The following is a 17,211-nucleotide window of genomic DNA, read 5'->3' as shown; positions in this document are numbered from 1 at the left end:
TTGGTTATATTTTCCTTCAAATCGGTTGATAGATATACACGATTTCTGCATTGATCTTTTCTACAGTTCTTTTTTTTGATACATTTTGGTGTTTGTTTGTATTATGCCTTCAAATATACTCAGTGCTGATACACTATTTCTCATACCAATCCATCAATTTCATAATTTGCTTCTTCTTCATTATCTAGGCTTTTCTGCAACATAGAAAAGTATAATTTAATACAAAATCTCATACAATAATATAACTTAATCAAAAGCTAATCTATCAGAAACAGAGATGCAAGCTACTACAATACAAGCTGAGATGCAAGCTGGAATGGAGAGATAAGCAATGACTAGCATACATAACCCAATGTTCTTCATATATCTCACACAAAATTATGATGGAATCTAATTTCAGACCAAAAATAATCTCATCAAATCACACAACATAAATAATAGCTTTAGATGTTGCATACCTCAATACGTACACACACATACTCTGGAAGAATTGGCTGAGATGCAAGCTACTACAACAATAGTTCTTGTCAACTTCTGTCACATATCTAAAATAATATTTTAATGTATATGAATAAAAACACAAATAGAATGTAAACAAACCTGAGCATTTCTAATAAAGCATGACAATAATTGCAAAAGCAAATTCTTTTCCATATAGTGTTGTAAAGTTTTTTGGAGCATCTAAAAGTTTTGCCACGTCTGAACATCTACAAGATGCAAATATTGCAGTTATGATTGCTTCCTTATGATCAATACAAGGATAAATGGGTAAATAACCAAGCACAAAATTTTTAATAAAAGAAAACCTAATGGATCTGTATAGAATGAAATGAGATTCACTGTAAGCCAAGCAACAGGTGATTTATGTATGAATTTCCTCCACTATTCCTGGATTCATATAAAATATAAATATTTGAAGAATAAAAGAAATAAAAATCACAAAAATGCTAGAGTGGAGGAAATTCACGAAAATAATATTATCAAAAGCAAAAGGAGGTAAACTGCCAATGTTCAAAAGTTTTGTGGCTAATTAAAGTCCTAAGCAGCAAAACTTCACTGTTCAATTGGGAACTGAAGATTAATATAATTATATAATTGTTACTTGTAATCAATAATATATTAACAAATATAAATGCATGTGATAGAATCAGGAAAGAATGTTAATTTAAGAACCATGTGGTTTTATTTAAAATCATCCTTTTACCTATTCTAGTATGCATCAACTAGATGTTCCAGCTGGTTTACAAATTACAAATGTCGTCATGGGCATTTAGATTCAAGAGTACTATAAAAGAACGCCATTCCCGGCCACAATGACTTCGCAATTAGTACAAGCACAATGGCATCTTCTCAAACATTTACCACTCTCTTCATCTTTTGTCTTGTAAGCCTCTCTTACGCTGCTTCAGGTCCTCCCAAACTGCCAAAACCGAAAGCCATTCACCTTCCAATTAGAAAAAATCAAACAAGTCTCCAGTACTACACGACATTTGAGTCTGGAAACGCTGAGGAACCTAACATAATCGACGCATTGATTGATCTTGGATCGAGATCGGTTTGGTTTGATTGTGCATCCTATGTGTCGTCTTCATTTAAACGAGCATCATGTGGTTCAAACAAATGTAAGAAGGCCAAGGGGTCATCCTGTATAGAGTGCAACAAGACTCCTAGACCAGGGTGCCCCAAAAAGGACACATGTGCTGTGCTCACTTACGTCCCTTATCTAGTATACTACACGGATCAGGTGCTTGGTGAAGATACCATGAGGGTATATTCGACCGATGGTGCGTATGTTTGGTTTAGTTACTACATAAAAAATTTCCAATTCTCTTGTGCCCTCACCATAGAGAGCTTACCTGGTGACCATGCTAAAGGGTTGGCTGGCTTTGCAAATGACGATATCTCATTCCCATCACAAATTTCATCTTCCTTAAAGTTAGCTAAAAAATTTGCTCTTTGTTTACCTTCATCATCTGATAGTGGATTAGGGGATATATTCATTGGTGGAGGTCCATATTACATGCTTCCTAGTATCGAAGATCAATCTCTGTCACTAGTAACTACCCCACTAGTTGTCAATCCGATTGGCACTAACCCCTTTTTTGCAGAAGGAGAGCCTTCTCTTGAGTATTTCATCAATGTCAAACACATTGAAATAAGTGGTAAACGTTTAGCTTTAAACTCATCTCTGCTATCTATTGATAAAAATGGAGTTGGGGGAACAAAGATTACTACCATGCAACCTTATACAAGTTTGGAGATGTCCATTTACAAACGTCTTCTTGAAGATTTCGTCAAGGAAGCATCACTGAAAAAAATAAAAAGGGTAAAATCTGTAGCACCTTTTGAGGCGTGCTTTGACTCAAAGACTGTTCCCAACACCATAACTGGACCAGCAGTTCCAAATATCGACCTTGTTTTGGAAGGCAGTAATGTAAGGATGAGACTTTATGGTGCAAACTCAATGGTGGAAGCCAAGAAGAATGTAATATGTCTTGCATTTATTAATGGAGGATTTGAGTCAACAACATCTATTGTCTTAGGTGGGCATCAGTTAGAGAATTATATTCTAGAGTTCGATCTAACTTCATCAAAGCTGGGACTCTCGTCGTCTCTCCTGGTCTTTAACACGAGCTGTTCTCATAGCCGGGTCTATTAATTAATTCCATGGGTAACTTAAGATTTGTAATTTGTTTTGTTCGTCATTTCTCTTTCCGTTGTAATGTTTCAAAGCTAGTCTTCCAGATCGATATTGCATCTGTATGATCTACTTTCTTAGCGGATGATGTTGTCTATCTCTTTTTTCTTCTGTATTAATTGGAAGAACAAGGGAAATGTAGCAAAAAGTGAAAGGAGAATCTTATTCGTATTTTAATAATGTTTTCTAAGCCTGAGGGCATGCCTCCTTGATTAAATCAAGAGGAAGTTTTCTAATATTTTCGTACTTGAGTTTAATATTGATTATAGACTGTGGTTGACAAACACAAAGATCAATCACTTGTCCTTTTGCATAAAGAAAAATGGATCATATTTTTCCATCTCCACTTGACAGATTCTTTTATAAAAATTTGAATTGTAAATTACAGTTTTGGTCTCTATGGTTTATAACCTTCTAGTGTTAAAAACTTTTAATCCTATTTTCTTTTTGGAATTTTTGATATTGATGTGGATGTAGTTTCAAATCTATCGGTCCTTTGTCCTAACTCCGTTCTTTTTTCCATATGTGTCTAATGTAAAAGATATTTTGAGATGTTTGGGATTTCTTATTCAAAACAACTTATGTTTATTTATAAAAGTGTTTATTAGTTTTTCGGTTATAAAAATGGAGTTTTAAAACAAGTGTTTAATTAATTTATCTGGTATTGAAACATAATAAACTGATAAGTTATTTTTTAGTGTTTCACAATTGCTATTTATATATGTAAAATGACCAATAAGGGTCGGATATACATACATAAGCAATAAGGTTATTATTATGATAAATTGGTTTAAATAAGACATAATCTATTTTAGATAAGTTAGAATCCACTAACTTATCAAAAACTCCTTATTTAAGTCAATAATTATTTAACACCCGAGTTGCGAGGTATGAAGTTAATGATTTAATCTACTTTAATTTAATTAAAAGTTGATGATGGGTGTGTGAGTATGCTAGGCGTACATTAGGTACACACGGCGTACTCGTTGCATGCTCGCCATCGGGGTGAATCCGACATATGTTAGGGGTACTCCATGCGTACGCAGGACGTACTCGGGCATTTATGTTGTAACAAGGCACTTATAGGCTTTAGGCCATCTTAGAAGCTCTTGGGCCCATATTGGGCCTTAGGGTCTTTTTGTTGGACTTGGAATGTCTTTTGGGCTAGTATGAAAATAGGCCTTGGTAAGGTTAACCCATTAAGGCAAGGGTTAGGAAACCCTTTGCCCTTAAGTCAAGGTTAGGGTTGAACTCTCGGGTTAGACTATTAACCTAATTCTTAATTGGAGCTTTATACTTGTGATCTAGTGAGAGGATTCCGCGAGTCAGCAACCCGAGTGTCACACCCCGAAAACCGAAGGCGGAAACATTTCCGGGGCGGACTCCACGTTGAGTATCCAATCCAATGCACATAGTAAGTAAAGTAAAACAACCATCACATTACATATAGAAAATTTTACATTTGTTTCAAAAGTAAAGTTATACATGTGATACATAGTATATATGAACAAAACGAGACGAGTCTTCTACGCACTCTGTCTTCGCCAAAAGAGATCGTCGGGTACCTGTCTAATGCGGACAGGAGTTTACGGCCCTGGAACATATATGCTAACAAGCGATAAAGCAGGAAAGAGTTATCAAGGCAAGAAAGTTATCGCTAAGGGAAATGATCAAAGAAAAATATATGAACGAGGATTTCTACCAAGGATTGGCTCGATAAATACTCCCATAGTATTTCATGATTCGTTACGACACGGCCGTAAACTCCTATACCCCCTTAGATTGATGATTTAATGGTCTTCAATTAATCACATGTGATTCCTATAATTTTTACAAGCCTTGGTATGAATTTAGGGTACTAAATGACTCATATTTAGGAGTTTACGGCCCTGGAACATATTCTTGGGGTGTCATGGCTGAAAACACCTAATTGGAGGGTGTTTGACATGTTTAAGGTCCCCAAACTATTTTTAGATGATTCTAGGATTTATTTCAAGGCTATTGGTGAAGTTATATGGCTTGTTAACACTAGAAAATGAGTTTACTCCCCATGTATGAGGAGTTTACGGCCCAAGCAAGTTCTTGGGCAGTAAACTCAATTTTAATCCTCAATTCTCATGTTTAGGGTGCTCTAAGTCCGAATTTGTAAGCCATATAGTCGTATCTAAGTCCCAAAATTGATTTGGAGGGGTTTAATTGCTTAAAACCCAAGTTTTTAGGTGTTTACAGCCCAAGCATGCTCCTTGGCCGTAAACACATGTTCCAATTCCAAAATGATAATTTAAACACGAATTTGAAGGCCTAAGAGGTTAAACAACAAGTTGGGGATGTTACCTCAAAGATTTGGAGCCTTAATTCAATGTTTTGGACCTTGAATATTTGGTTGAGGAGAGAGGTTAGAGAGAGAGAGAGTAGAGAGATGAAGAAAAAGCTTCAAATGAAAGCTTGAACACGTTTAAATAGGTCCCAAAACTTGGACACGGTGAAATTCTACCCGATACCGGCATTAAACGGGGCTTTTGGTCGCACCTGATCAAGTTGCCGTAACTCGATATGGTTGATTCTAGAAATGTTCCGATCACTAATATGAGGTGTTAGAATGAGTTCTAAAGGTATTAGGACATTCATTAAGTCATAATATAAAATACACGTTAATGACTTAATTAAATGAAGGAATTCGAAACATAATTGAAAGTGGCGATTGGGTTATCAAAATGAGTTACGAAAAGGGTTACCAGCAGTGATACGAATTTCGGGTTGTTACATTATCCCCCCGTTAGAGGGAATTTCATCCCGAAATTCGAAGATTTGAACACAGATCGCGAAGTGAAAAGAGATATGAGGATGAATCTACTGCTTCGGGTCTTCATGCTCCCAAGTGGAATCGGGTCTCCGCTTGACATTCCAGCGAACCCTCACTGTCGGGATGAGGCTTTGTTTCGTACGGTCAACCTATCAATCCATGATTTCAATTGTTTCATCGATAAAGGTTCGGACTTCCGTTGGTTTCGATCTCATTAAGGTATTTCTAGGGTTTCGTCAGGTCGGCACTCCTTACGAACAAAGATATGGAATACCAGATGGTTGCTGCTGAGTTCTGAAGATAGCTCGGAGAGGGCTACGGAATCGATTCCTAATGAGGATCTCGAAGGTTCTAATGTTCTACGAGTTAAGTTTTCCGCACTTCCAAGGGTGTACTATGTCTTTTCAGAGTAAGACTTCCAACAAGAGGGTACATCTTCTTGTGGCAGAGTAGCTAAGGGTCCGATGGTCCTAAAGGAAATTTCTAGGTGGGTTTGCAATAATAGTCGGCGGGACCCAAGAGTTGACGGGTTTCTATGGGTACCTCCGGTGCCGACTAATTCTTTATCACTTTTAGTTTTTGGAAAGGTCCACAAGTATGACTACTTTGCTTATCTACTTTACCGGAAAATGGTTTAACTGAAGGGCACCACTACTATCTCGTAGCGATCATATCAAGCCCTGGTTGCTGTCTTGTACACATCGTGCTCACTGAGGTTTTGGCTACGAGGTAATTCCAGGGATTTAAGTCGATGCGAGACTTAACTACACATTCGGAGGGAAATTCTCAGGAAATCTTCGGAAAAAGGCATCGGGGAAGGAGTTGCAGACTTCTCGTTTCTCGATAATCACTCGGACGAGGAATACATGGGAAAACTTTCAAAGCTTCGATGCACGAAGACCATGAGAGTCGGGTCAGAAGAAAGCTAAGACAGATGGCTTTCTCGAAACTAAGAACAACAACATGAATGAGGCTCGTTCATTGCATGCCACAGATGGCATCCAAGCATTTCATGAAAAGTTTTCCATTAGATCGAATGGAAAAGAATAATTATTCGGATTGAGGATACAATCTACGAATATGACGTTAGCGTTCTCATTCTCACTTGATAACCATCTCGACGGTATACATTTTCGATTACTCACGAACGACAGGGTTTAAAAGATGTTCAAATGGATGGTTAGCGAATTTCTTTCGGTGCTAGAATCGAAAAGAATCACAGACGTAAAATTTAACGAGGGGAAATATACCTATGGTAACGGTGGGATCGGTGGCTGTCTCCTCTTGTCCTACCGCTAGAACTCTTCCGGTGTTGCCAGATGTTACTGCCTTGGGACAGTTTCGCTTGAAATGTCCAACTTCTCCACAACCATAGCAGGCCCGACCAATGCCCGCTCCGGAAGTTTGACTCGTTGATTGAGTTGGTGTCTTACAGTTTTTCGCCATGTGACCCTTTATGCCACAACTGTTGCAAAATACCTCTATACATGGACCGGAAGGAAGGTGATGATAGTTGCACTTGTCACAGCTAGGAAGGGTTCCAGCATACCTACTGGCAGGTTTTCGAGTTGAGGATACAACAACATAAATAGTTGCAGGGGAAGTGGCAGCCTGGACTGCCACCGTTTGCTGCCTCTTCGAAGACTCCTACGATGTCTGACTTTTCTCCTTCTTCCTAATTTTTCTTTTTCTCACCACTCCTCTCTGTCGGCTCAGGAGTGGTAGCTGTCTCCTCAGGGTCTTCACTATGATCGATTAGGATTTGTGCTAAGCGTTTGGCGCTGTCGTATGTATCTGGCCTCGCAGCTATGGCGTTTCCTTTCGTTGGTTGGGTCAGCCCCCAGATTAATTTCTCTATCTTCTTACTCTCCGGGGTAACCATTCCCGGGCAGACTAATGCCAAGTCGTCGAACCTGGAAGTGTAAGCGGTGATATCGGAACCTTTCATCTTCAGGTTCCAGAGTTCGTGTTCTAACTTCTTCATTTCGCCCCGAGGGCAGTACTCACCCAGCATAAGTTCCTTCATGGCTTCCCAACCCATGGCGTTGGCTATAGGTAAGGTTAGGTATTTGACTCGACCTTTCCACCAAGTCAGGGCTTTGTCGATAAAGGTAGAGACGACAAACTTCACCTTGTAGGATTCTGAGCAGGCGCAAATTTCAAAGGTGGATTCGATCTTCTCGAACCATCAGGTGAGGGAAATGACACCTCCAGTGCCATCAAAGGACGTGGGTTTCGCGTTCAAGAAATATTTATAGGAAACCTCTTTTCGGTGTCCTTGACTACTTTCTTGGTTTTGGTTTTGGGTACCACCTCCCGAACTATCGGAACCGCCAGAGTTCCGTTGAGACACGGTAGCTGCCACTGCGGCTGTAATAGCTACCTGGAATACTACAAGATCAATTTGGGGAGGAGGTGGTGGTGGAGGGTTGTTGGTCTTAGAGCTGGGTCTCTTTTTTGGAGGCATCTTGATCTAATAAGATCAAGGAAGAGAGGATGATAAGTCCTCTGAATTGAATCAAGAGATATGACAGATATATGCTAACAAGCGATAAAGCAGGAAAGAGTTATCAAGGCAAGAAAGTTATCGCTAAGGGAATGATCAAAGAAAAATATATGAACGAGGATTTCTACCAAGGATTGGCTCGATAAATACTCCCATAGTATTTCATGTGGTATTAGGGTAAGTTTTAGACATGCCGCATACCACAGTCACTCCTAAGCACATGTTGGCCGTGTCTCGAATGAATATAGTTGGCCAGGCTATATTGATCCTAGACATGACTACATAATTACCGAGGTTTAACCGCAGTGTACGACAACCATTTACTTATGTTTTGTTCTACTTGTAGTTACGGATCTCGACGGTTCGATATACTTATATACTTTTGAAAATACTTATATTTTGAAGGATACTTTTAGTTCAGAGCACTTAGGCCCCTTAATGTTTATAGTTTTATACCATGTAAGGTTTGGTATACTTTACTCACTATAACTAAGGGCTCTGATACCAATCTGTCACACCCCGAAAACCTAAGGCGGAGACATTTCCGGGGCGGACTCCACGTTGAGTATCGAATCCAATGCACATAGTAAGTAAAGTAAAACAACCATTACATTACATATAGAAAAGTTTACATTTGTTTCAAAAGTAAAGTTATACATGTGATACATAGTATATATGAACAAAAACGAGACGAGTCTTCTACGCACTCCGTCTTCGCCAAAAGAGATCGTCGGGTACCTGTCTAATGCGGACCTGAGAATACAAGCGGTTTGAAAATCAGCATAAAGCTGGTGAGTTCATAAGCGGTTTTGTTTTTCTGAAATGTACGAGTTCCTTTGATTTCCTGAAAAAGTGGTTATCCAAGAAAATCCCATATCTTCTTAAAAGTTGGTTACCAAATCCAAAATGTAATGTAAAAGATGTACACTGAAAACATGATTGTTCTTGTGAATTTTAAAGTTTGGTTATCTAACTTGTTACACATTTCTGGTTACGTACTACTATTACCCAGGAAAATCCTATATTTTCCTACATATGTGTGTGTGTGAACTGTTACCAATTCTGATTATATTCAACGTTATCCCCAGGAAAATCCCATATTTTCCTGAATGTGTGAGTGTACGAATTCTCCTGAAAGTCTGATTATCCTTAAATGTACATTAGTTTTATTACATACAAAAAACTAATAACAAAGTGTAAAGTGTTCGTAATCTTGATTGCGAGTCCTTAACCATACTTTAGACTAGATATGACGCGGGCCAGGGCCAGTATCCTTTTTATGACTTTCGTCACCCTTGAACCTTGCGGTTCGGCTGTAGCTAGCAGCCGGGTGCGGGATTGTCAGTCCCGTATAGATCTATACACTCAAGTCACGTTCTCCCTCCTGGAGATTCTGGTTACAGGAATAGTCCTCCACTCTCTCGTGCCAAGGAAGTGTTACAGAGGACGTGTCTCCAATCTTTAAGATTACTCTTTACTTCTCGTGCCTAGGGAAGTAGTATCTATGACTAACTAAGTTCTAATGGTGCCTGTCCTTTACACTCGAGCCTAGGTGTTTTATTAACGACATTACAAATGTTTCATGTTTTCTAATGGTGTCTATCCTTTACACTCGAGCCTAGGGTGTTTTATTACAGACATTACAATGTTTCATGATCTCTATCAATATAAGAGTGAACAATCAATTGTGAAACATAACAGTATATAATAAGAATTGAAATCGTTTGAACAAACAACTCTGCAACTTAAAAAGTTTGTTAGTAGGTTTTCAATTCTTAAAGGTGTGCGAATATGAAATCATTTAAATGAAATAATGAATTTAAGTACAAGATATTCTTGTACTTTTGCTTGTATTCCCCCCTGAAAACATTTAAAAACCATTGAAAAAGGGTAGGGGTATGAACTCACCGGACGCGGAATGTGACGACTAGGATGCTAACGTCGAATCGAGGCTTGAATACGAGCGAGGTTCCTATGTAATATGAAATGGTATACAAATATATCTAATTAGATTTAAATTACTAATTAGATATGATATTACACTCCAATGAGCGAAAACACTTCAAAACGAGTGTCTGGAGTGACCCGGGTGACATCTACGGACGTGTATTGATGCGTGGGACTTGGGAATTGAGTTTACTCTTCAAGAGTAAACTCCTTAGGGAGATTTCGGCCTTATACACTACTCACACATGAGTTCACGGCCGTGAACTCATGTTGGCTAGGTTTATGGTGCTTAATGGTCAATAACACTTGAGGGATGATTGGGATGAATTTATCTAAGGCTTGGGATGGAATTAAATCACCAATAACACCATTTAAGGGAGTTTACGGCCCTAAACATGGAGTTTATGGCTGTAAACTCCTATACCCCCTTAGACTGATGATTTAATGGCCTTAAATTAATCACATGTGATTCCTATAATTTTTACAAGCCTTGGTATGAATTTAGGGCACCAAATGACTCATCTTTAGGAGTGTACGGCCCTGGAACATATTCTTGGGGTGTCATGGCTGTAAACACCTAATTGGAGTGTGTTTGACATGTTTAAGGTCCCCAAACTATTTTTAGATGATGCTAGGATTTATTTCAAGGCTATTGGTGAAGTTATATGGCTTTTTAACACTAGAAAATGAGTTTACTCCCCATGTATGAGGAGTTGACAGCCCAAGCAAGTTATTGGGCAGTAAACTCAATTTTAATCCTCAATTCTCATGTTTAGGGTGCTCTAAGTCTGAATTTGTAAGCCATATAGTCGTATCTAACTCCCAAAATTGATTTGGACGGGTTTAATTGCTTAAAACCCAAGTTTTTAGGTGTTTACGGCCCAAGCATGCTCCTTGGCTGTAAACACATGTTCCAGGTCCAAAATGATAATTTAAACACGAATTTGAAGGCCTAAGAGGTTAAACAACAAGTTGGGGATGTTACCTCAAAGATTTGGAGCCTTAATTCAATGTTTTGGACCTTGAATCTTTGGTTGAGGAGAGAGGTTAGAGAGAGAGTAGAGAGATGAAGCAAAAGCTTCAAATGAAAGCTTGAACACGTTTAAATAGGTCCCAAAACTTGGACACGGTGAAATTCTACCCGATACCGGCATTAAACGGGGCTTTTGGTCGGACCCGATCAAGTTGTCGTAACTCGATATGGTTGATTCGAGAAATGTTCCGATCACTAATATGAGGTGTTAGAATTAATTCTAAAGGTATTAGGACACTCATTAAGTCATAATATAAAATACACGTTAATGACTTAATTAAATGACGGAATTGGAAACGAAATTGAAAGTGGCGATTGGGTTATCAAAATGAGTTACGAAAAGGGTTACCAGAAGTGATACGAATTTCGGGTTGTTACACCGAGTGTGATTGACGTCTTCAGTCTGAGGTGAGTTTCATTCATTGTATCTGTGGGTCGAAGGAAAAAATGTCGGCCCACTAGTTTATGCTTGTAGTAAGATGATTGTCTTTGTGATAATTGTCTGGTATACATGTATTTGTTTGGTGTTTATGTGGTCATTTGGTTATGATATGACGTGGTAGTAGTAGCGGTGAAATAGACCCGGTATCCGGTTGAAATAAACTGAAGGGGATTGCAAGCAACCAGATATGCTTGCAGTATCCAGTTGAAATAGAATGAAGGAGATTGCAAACACCCATATATGCTTGATAGTATTAAGTTGAAATAGACCGAAGGGGTAGGCAAGCACCTAGATATGTTTAGCAGTATGTTGGTTTAGTATGTGGATTTTAGGGGAACTTACTAAGCTTTGTGCTTACAGTTTTAGTTTATGTTTCAGGTACTTCCAGTTCAAAGGGGAAGGACCTGGCCTGATCACACCGCATCACCCTATGGTTTCCGCATTTAGAGATTTTGGGAATTTGTACTCTGATAATATTTTATTACGATACTCTTTTGTCTATTTTGATATTAGTATCGTATGACTGATTGAATTTAAAAACAAAATTTTATCCGCATTTTTGAGACGTTACAAGTTGGTATCAAAGCCTTGGTTTGAGGGATTCGGGCATACTCTCGGGTTTGCCTGGACTCAGATCGAGGGTTTGATAGATTTTTCCATAAAAGAAGCATTTTAATATAAAGATTGTAATAAAAGAAAAGGGGTGCGATACGTGCAATCAGCCAAGCTCAAGTAAGTCTTCCGAAAATACACATACAAGTTATATGTTTTATACTATGATATAAGAATTGCATGTTAGATTAGAGGCTAAGGATTTGCTCAGAATTGCATGATTGAATGCTAGGGGAGATTTATTTGTGTGCCCCTCTGTATGAGCTTTTAAATTTTCATACTTGTATCAAATCAATTACTTGTTAGGATAGCGGGTATGCTTTGAGTTGAATTGTCTTATACCTGAATTTTGCATGCTTTGTGATTTAGGAAATTATGTTGATACTAGCTGATTAGTAGATGAATGTGCTGGATTACATATTGTTTTGATTGGATAATTTTAGAACGATATGTTTAACTCTATTGCGCAACTCTTGTTTGTGTCCAACCGTTGTAGTGTGGGACCTATTATTCGAAGAATTATCTAGTACTAGTCGTATGTAATTGTGTTCATGCAATAGTTAGATAGTATTTGCGGAAGTTCTTTCTGCAACTGATAACAAAGAGGGGTAAGGAAAGGAGTCTTAGGGAGTCCATGTGAGATGCTTTGGTGTGTAGGATGCCTTATAGTTTGAGGAATGTATCAGTTAGGAAGAGTAACTTGGAGGAGTCGGGTTAGTCCTGGAGAAGGGTATAAATAGGTATGAAAGGTAGTATTGGGCCTGCACTACTAAAAACATATGATTTATACCCGAGGACAAGAAAACAACGGGGAATCTAAGGAAGTCGAGATTATGAACCTTCCAGTGTGTTTTGCTAATTGTTTATGTGGTTATGTTTCAGAATAGTGATGACACGTCATGGAGTGGGGGGTTTAGGATCTAGAGTTGGTTCGGGCGTAGTCTGTGAACCAATTAATGAGGAATCCTTGATGCGACCCCTGTAATGTTTGGATCGATCGAGGAAGGTATCATGGAGCTGATGGAGGATAGACTTTGGATTTTTAGGGCGTATTTAGCCGCAAGCTAGTCTAAGGTCCGCACTTTCACCTTCAAGGATTTTAGGGGATGTGGGTCACTAGATTTCTTCAGGGTGAAGGACCCCATTGCAGCTAGGTGATGGAGGGCTGACATCGAGTGTGCCTTGATGACGAGCTTCTGAACCAAATGGTCGATGGTGAGGTTTGTTGCAGGATGTTTAAGGGAGCAAGCCCGTAATTGGTGAGAAGAGGTCAGCTATACTTTGGGAGCCCCAACCATTGAGGCAATAACCTAGCCAGCCTTTGTGACCCGGTTTGGAGCATAGTTTACACCGATAGTTGAGGTGCAAGAGTTAGCAAGAGAGTTTTTGGACATGAGATAGAAGATTAAGACTGTGACAGAGATCACTACCAAGTTCAGAGAGAGAGAGAGAGAGCTTTGTTGGTACCACAATATGTGTAAAATGAGGAGATGAGGAAAATTAGATACCATGACATGCTGAGATCTAACATCAAGGAGTTTGTTAGTTTTTCTACCTCCCTGATTTAGGACGACATGATATCTAGAGCGCAGGAACGAGAGTTTGATTTAGAGCATCTAGGGAAGAGGAAGGTGGAGCAGGGGCCGATTGGGGTTTCAGCAAAGAAACTCAAGGGTTTTGACTCTAGGTCGAAGGGATAGTAGGGCTGTAGCCGTTGTGGCAAGTGTGGCAGGTCACATGATGGGGTTTGCAGATCGGGTGGTTCAGGATACTACAAGTGCGGCAAGATAGAGCACTTTAACAAGGATTACATTTATACTACCACCACCACCTAGACATCATATTTGATTTGCTTTCATTGCAATCAAAGTAGCCACAAGAAGGCCAATTGCCCGAGTTTAACATCGAGAGGACTGGTGGTAGCACCTGCTTCTACAACGTTGAGGATCACCGATGGCTATCAGGGTAAGGCGGAGGCACTAGTGGTTTGGTGCAAGGAATTTCACTTGACAATCAAGGAACCTCGTGCAGCACCGGATGTAGTCACTGTATGTATTTTCTTCTTATCTTTCTACTTATGTTATATGCTTTGCTTATTTGTTGTATTATTGTTTAGGGTCATTCCTTATGAATGCTATTCTAACCTTGGTCCTTTTCTATTTGGGGGCTACCCGATCTTTTGTGTCCCTTGCGCTTATGAAATGGTTTGGCAAGGTTCCAGAAGAGTTGGACTGCCCATTAGAGGCTAATATTGTTGATGATCGTCTGGTGCGAGTGTCGAGGATTCACCAAGGATGTACCTTGGAGTTATTTAGCGAGCGGTTTTCGATTGACTTGGTCCCGAATCCCTTGGTCGAGAGCAAGGTTATAGTGTGGATGGATTGGTTGAGCCTCAACGGGGAGATGATTGATTGCACTACTAGAAAAACAGCCTTTTACGACGCTCATTGCGCGTTGTAAAAGGCTCAGACGACGTGCAAATGCGCGTCAAGGAAGGACCTGTCATAAAGAGAGACGACGCGCATTTACGAAGCTCATTTACGACGCGCAATTACGATGCACGTTTACAACACGTAATGCGTATCAAGGAAGGCCCTGTCATAAAGGAAGACGACATGCATTCGCGTGTCGTAACCTTACGATGCGCGTGTTAATGACACGCAATGCGTATCAACAAAGCCCCTGTCAAGAAAGGCCATGTCATAAATGAAGACGACACACATTTTTGCGTATCATAATTTTAAATGTTTAAAAAAAATATTATTTATAGATTTACTTATTTTCAAATTAAATTTGTATTTAATGTTTCATAATAGAAAATAAAATATCATATACAAAAAATAGAATCCATTGCATAAATTTAAATTCATACAAATAATCGTTCCGTGGAAAGATAAAACAAATCAATAGAAGTTGTAACAAAAATTTACAAACGAATTAGATACAAAAAATACAATCCATTGCCCCTTTGCTTATTCAAGATCAACCTACAAGTAGCTAACTAATATGTACAAATTCACCTTTGTTTCTAATCATTTTCTTAAATACTTTACAAACATAATTCATCCATAGTACCTGAACTATAGTTGTAGCCTTGTTTCTTCTTCTTCTTCTGAACTCATCTCTTGCAACCATTTCTCTAAGCCTTGTCTGAATAGATACAACAGCTCCTTGTCAATTATGTGAAAAAGAGAATTGGTTTGTAGAGGAAAGGGATGCAGGATTAACAGCAACACATAAAGGTCTAGGAGCATAGATTAAAAAAAAAGAGGCAACAATCTCTCTAAAAGTGCCTTTGACAGATGAAGAAGTGAGTTCTAATATTTTGTCAACAACAAATGAACATTGTGCATCCTCATTACAACATTCTTTGATAGTAATATGAGTAAATAATCTTATAATCAAAAGCATGCAAATCAGATTTATATAATATATTTCATCATATTTTCATGCAAAATTTATAAAAATGTATGTTAGACTAAGTTACATTAGAACCGGAATAATTATCAGTCAAAACCTTATAAAAATCAGATTTACTTTCATTTTTATCCAGAGTGACAATTAATCAGCACAAAACATACCACCAGACCTGGAAGGCTGCCCTAGCACATAAGCACTGGTTGAAAATGAAATCTTTTTGTCCAACACATTCATACACATTGATTATTGGTCATTGGATACCTGTTGATAAGATTAAGAGGTTAAAAGTTTTACTTGCCTCTTCACGTGCATATTGATCTGTCCAAGAGGTAGAGGAAGGGCCTGCATTTTATTGTTGTTGATATCCATTTGCCCAGTCCCCACTTGTAGGCCTGACCTGGTTATCCTCAATAGTCAATTCCCCATGACTCATCTTTGAAACAAACTGAAGGAACTTGCAGTTCTGCATATTATTTGCCAAACCAAATAAATAATATACTGATTATAAAATAAAATAATTTTTTTTTTAATTCAAAGTAAGTAAAGTAACCTGAAACTTTGGATTGGTGTTCTGAGCTAAAGTGTGTGCTAGCATTCGGGTCTGCTCCATAAAAGCCAAAGATGGAATGTTTGCACCTGCCATTCGGTCCACAGACATCATCTGCATTTGCTCCTGAAATCAATAACATAAGAATTAATAGTAAGTCAACATTTAACTACTATTTTAATTATTGATGTGAAAGAGCTCACTGACATGCTGGAATTTAAAAGCCCAATCCCCAGTATCATGTTGTCGCTCAAAGGATAAAGCCCAAGCATTCGGGTCCCCACCGTATTGTTGGGAAAATTCATTAGCCCAGCAATACTGATCCAACTCTACGTATGTACCAGGCATGTGCTCCCTAACCAACCCCCCATGGTTATCGATCTTTAAAGAAGATAACAGAGCATTCACATGAACAAGTATTTTAATGTAATAAACAAAGAAATGAAAGTAAAATTGCTCTTTCTTGCATTTAATTTTAATCTTGAATACCATGTTATTGTTGAGTTGGAGTACTTCATTGACATCATAAAGGAACATGATGTCTTGTGAAATTGAAAAGAATTTGGTGAAACATACAGAGCGAAAATGGTTTCTTGCAGCATCGATTCCCTGAGCCAAAATCACATCATCAATGCTATCTGGAACGGGTCTTTCCCAATCAATCATATCCATGATTTGGATACAATCGTCCACTAAAAACCTCAAGAAATTCCTTCTTTCACAATTTTCAGACATGAAAACACGCAGATAAAGTTCACCTGAAGAATCTCTGCTAGATTTTTATGTTTTTGGATAATCTTGCCACAACATGTCCACTTTATATATAATTCATACCATGATGAAAACAAGAAATTGATAGTCCCTAAATCACTTGCAATGAAAAAAGACATGTCGGATCGACGAGAAATCTCACAACTAAAATCTTATAGACCTGAAAGAGGGTATTCAATTTTTTTAGTAAAAGAAAAAAATCATTTTACTATTTTTTTTAAATAAATTGACATTATGCATATAATACAGGGTTTTCATCAACCAAGAGGATTACCATACTAAAACTCAAACACCCCACCCATGCAAACCTGTAAACAGCCGAGTTCACGACCAACGGGTACCCAAATACCGTAAATACCTGTGCTGAAATTCATAGAGTCGCGATGAAACTGACATACTTTTCCTAAAGCATAAACCGCATTATCGTATGCC

General features: G+C 38.5%; 1 protein-coding gene across 1 annotated transcript; it reads left to right on the top strand.

Moving 5' to 3' along the window:
• Window positions 1-1,262: 1,262 nt before the first annotated feature.
• On the top strand, window positions 1,263-2,964 carry LOC111904693 (probable aspartic proteinase GIP2). Its single transcript, XM_023900426.3, has one exon. It carries the CDS (start codon window positions 1,340-1,342, stop codon window positions 2,657-2,659), a length of 1,320 nt encoding a protein of 439 aa, XP_023756194.1. The 5' UTR covers window positions 1,263-1,339; the 3' UTR covers window positions 2,660-2,964.
• The last annotated feature ends 14,247 nt before the right edge of the window (window positions 2,965-17,211 follow it).

Source organism: Lactuca sativa, chromosome 4, assembly GCF_002870075.4.
Source record: "Lactuca sativa cultivar Salinas chromosome 4, Lsat_Salinas_v11, whole genome shotgun sequence".
In the NCBI taxonomy this organism is placed as follows: domain Eukaryota; kingdom Viridiplantae; phylum Streptophyta; class Magnoliopsida; order Asterales; family Asteraceae; genus Lactuca; species Lactuca sativa.
This window is presented reverse-complemented; position numbering and strand designations above follow the sequence as displayed.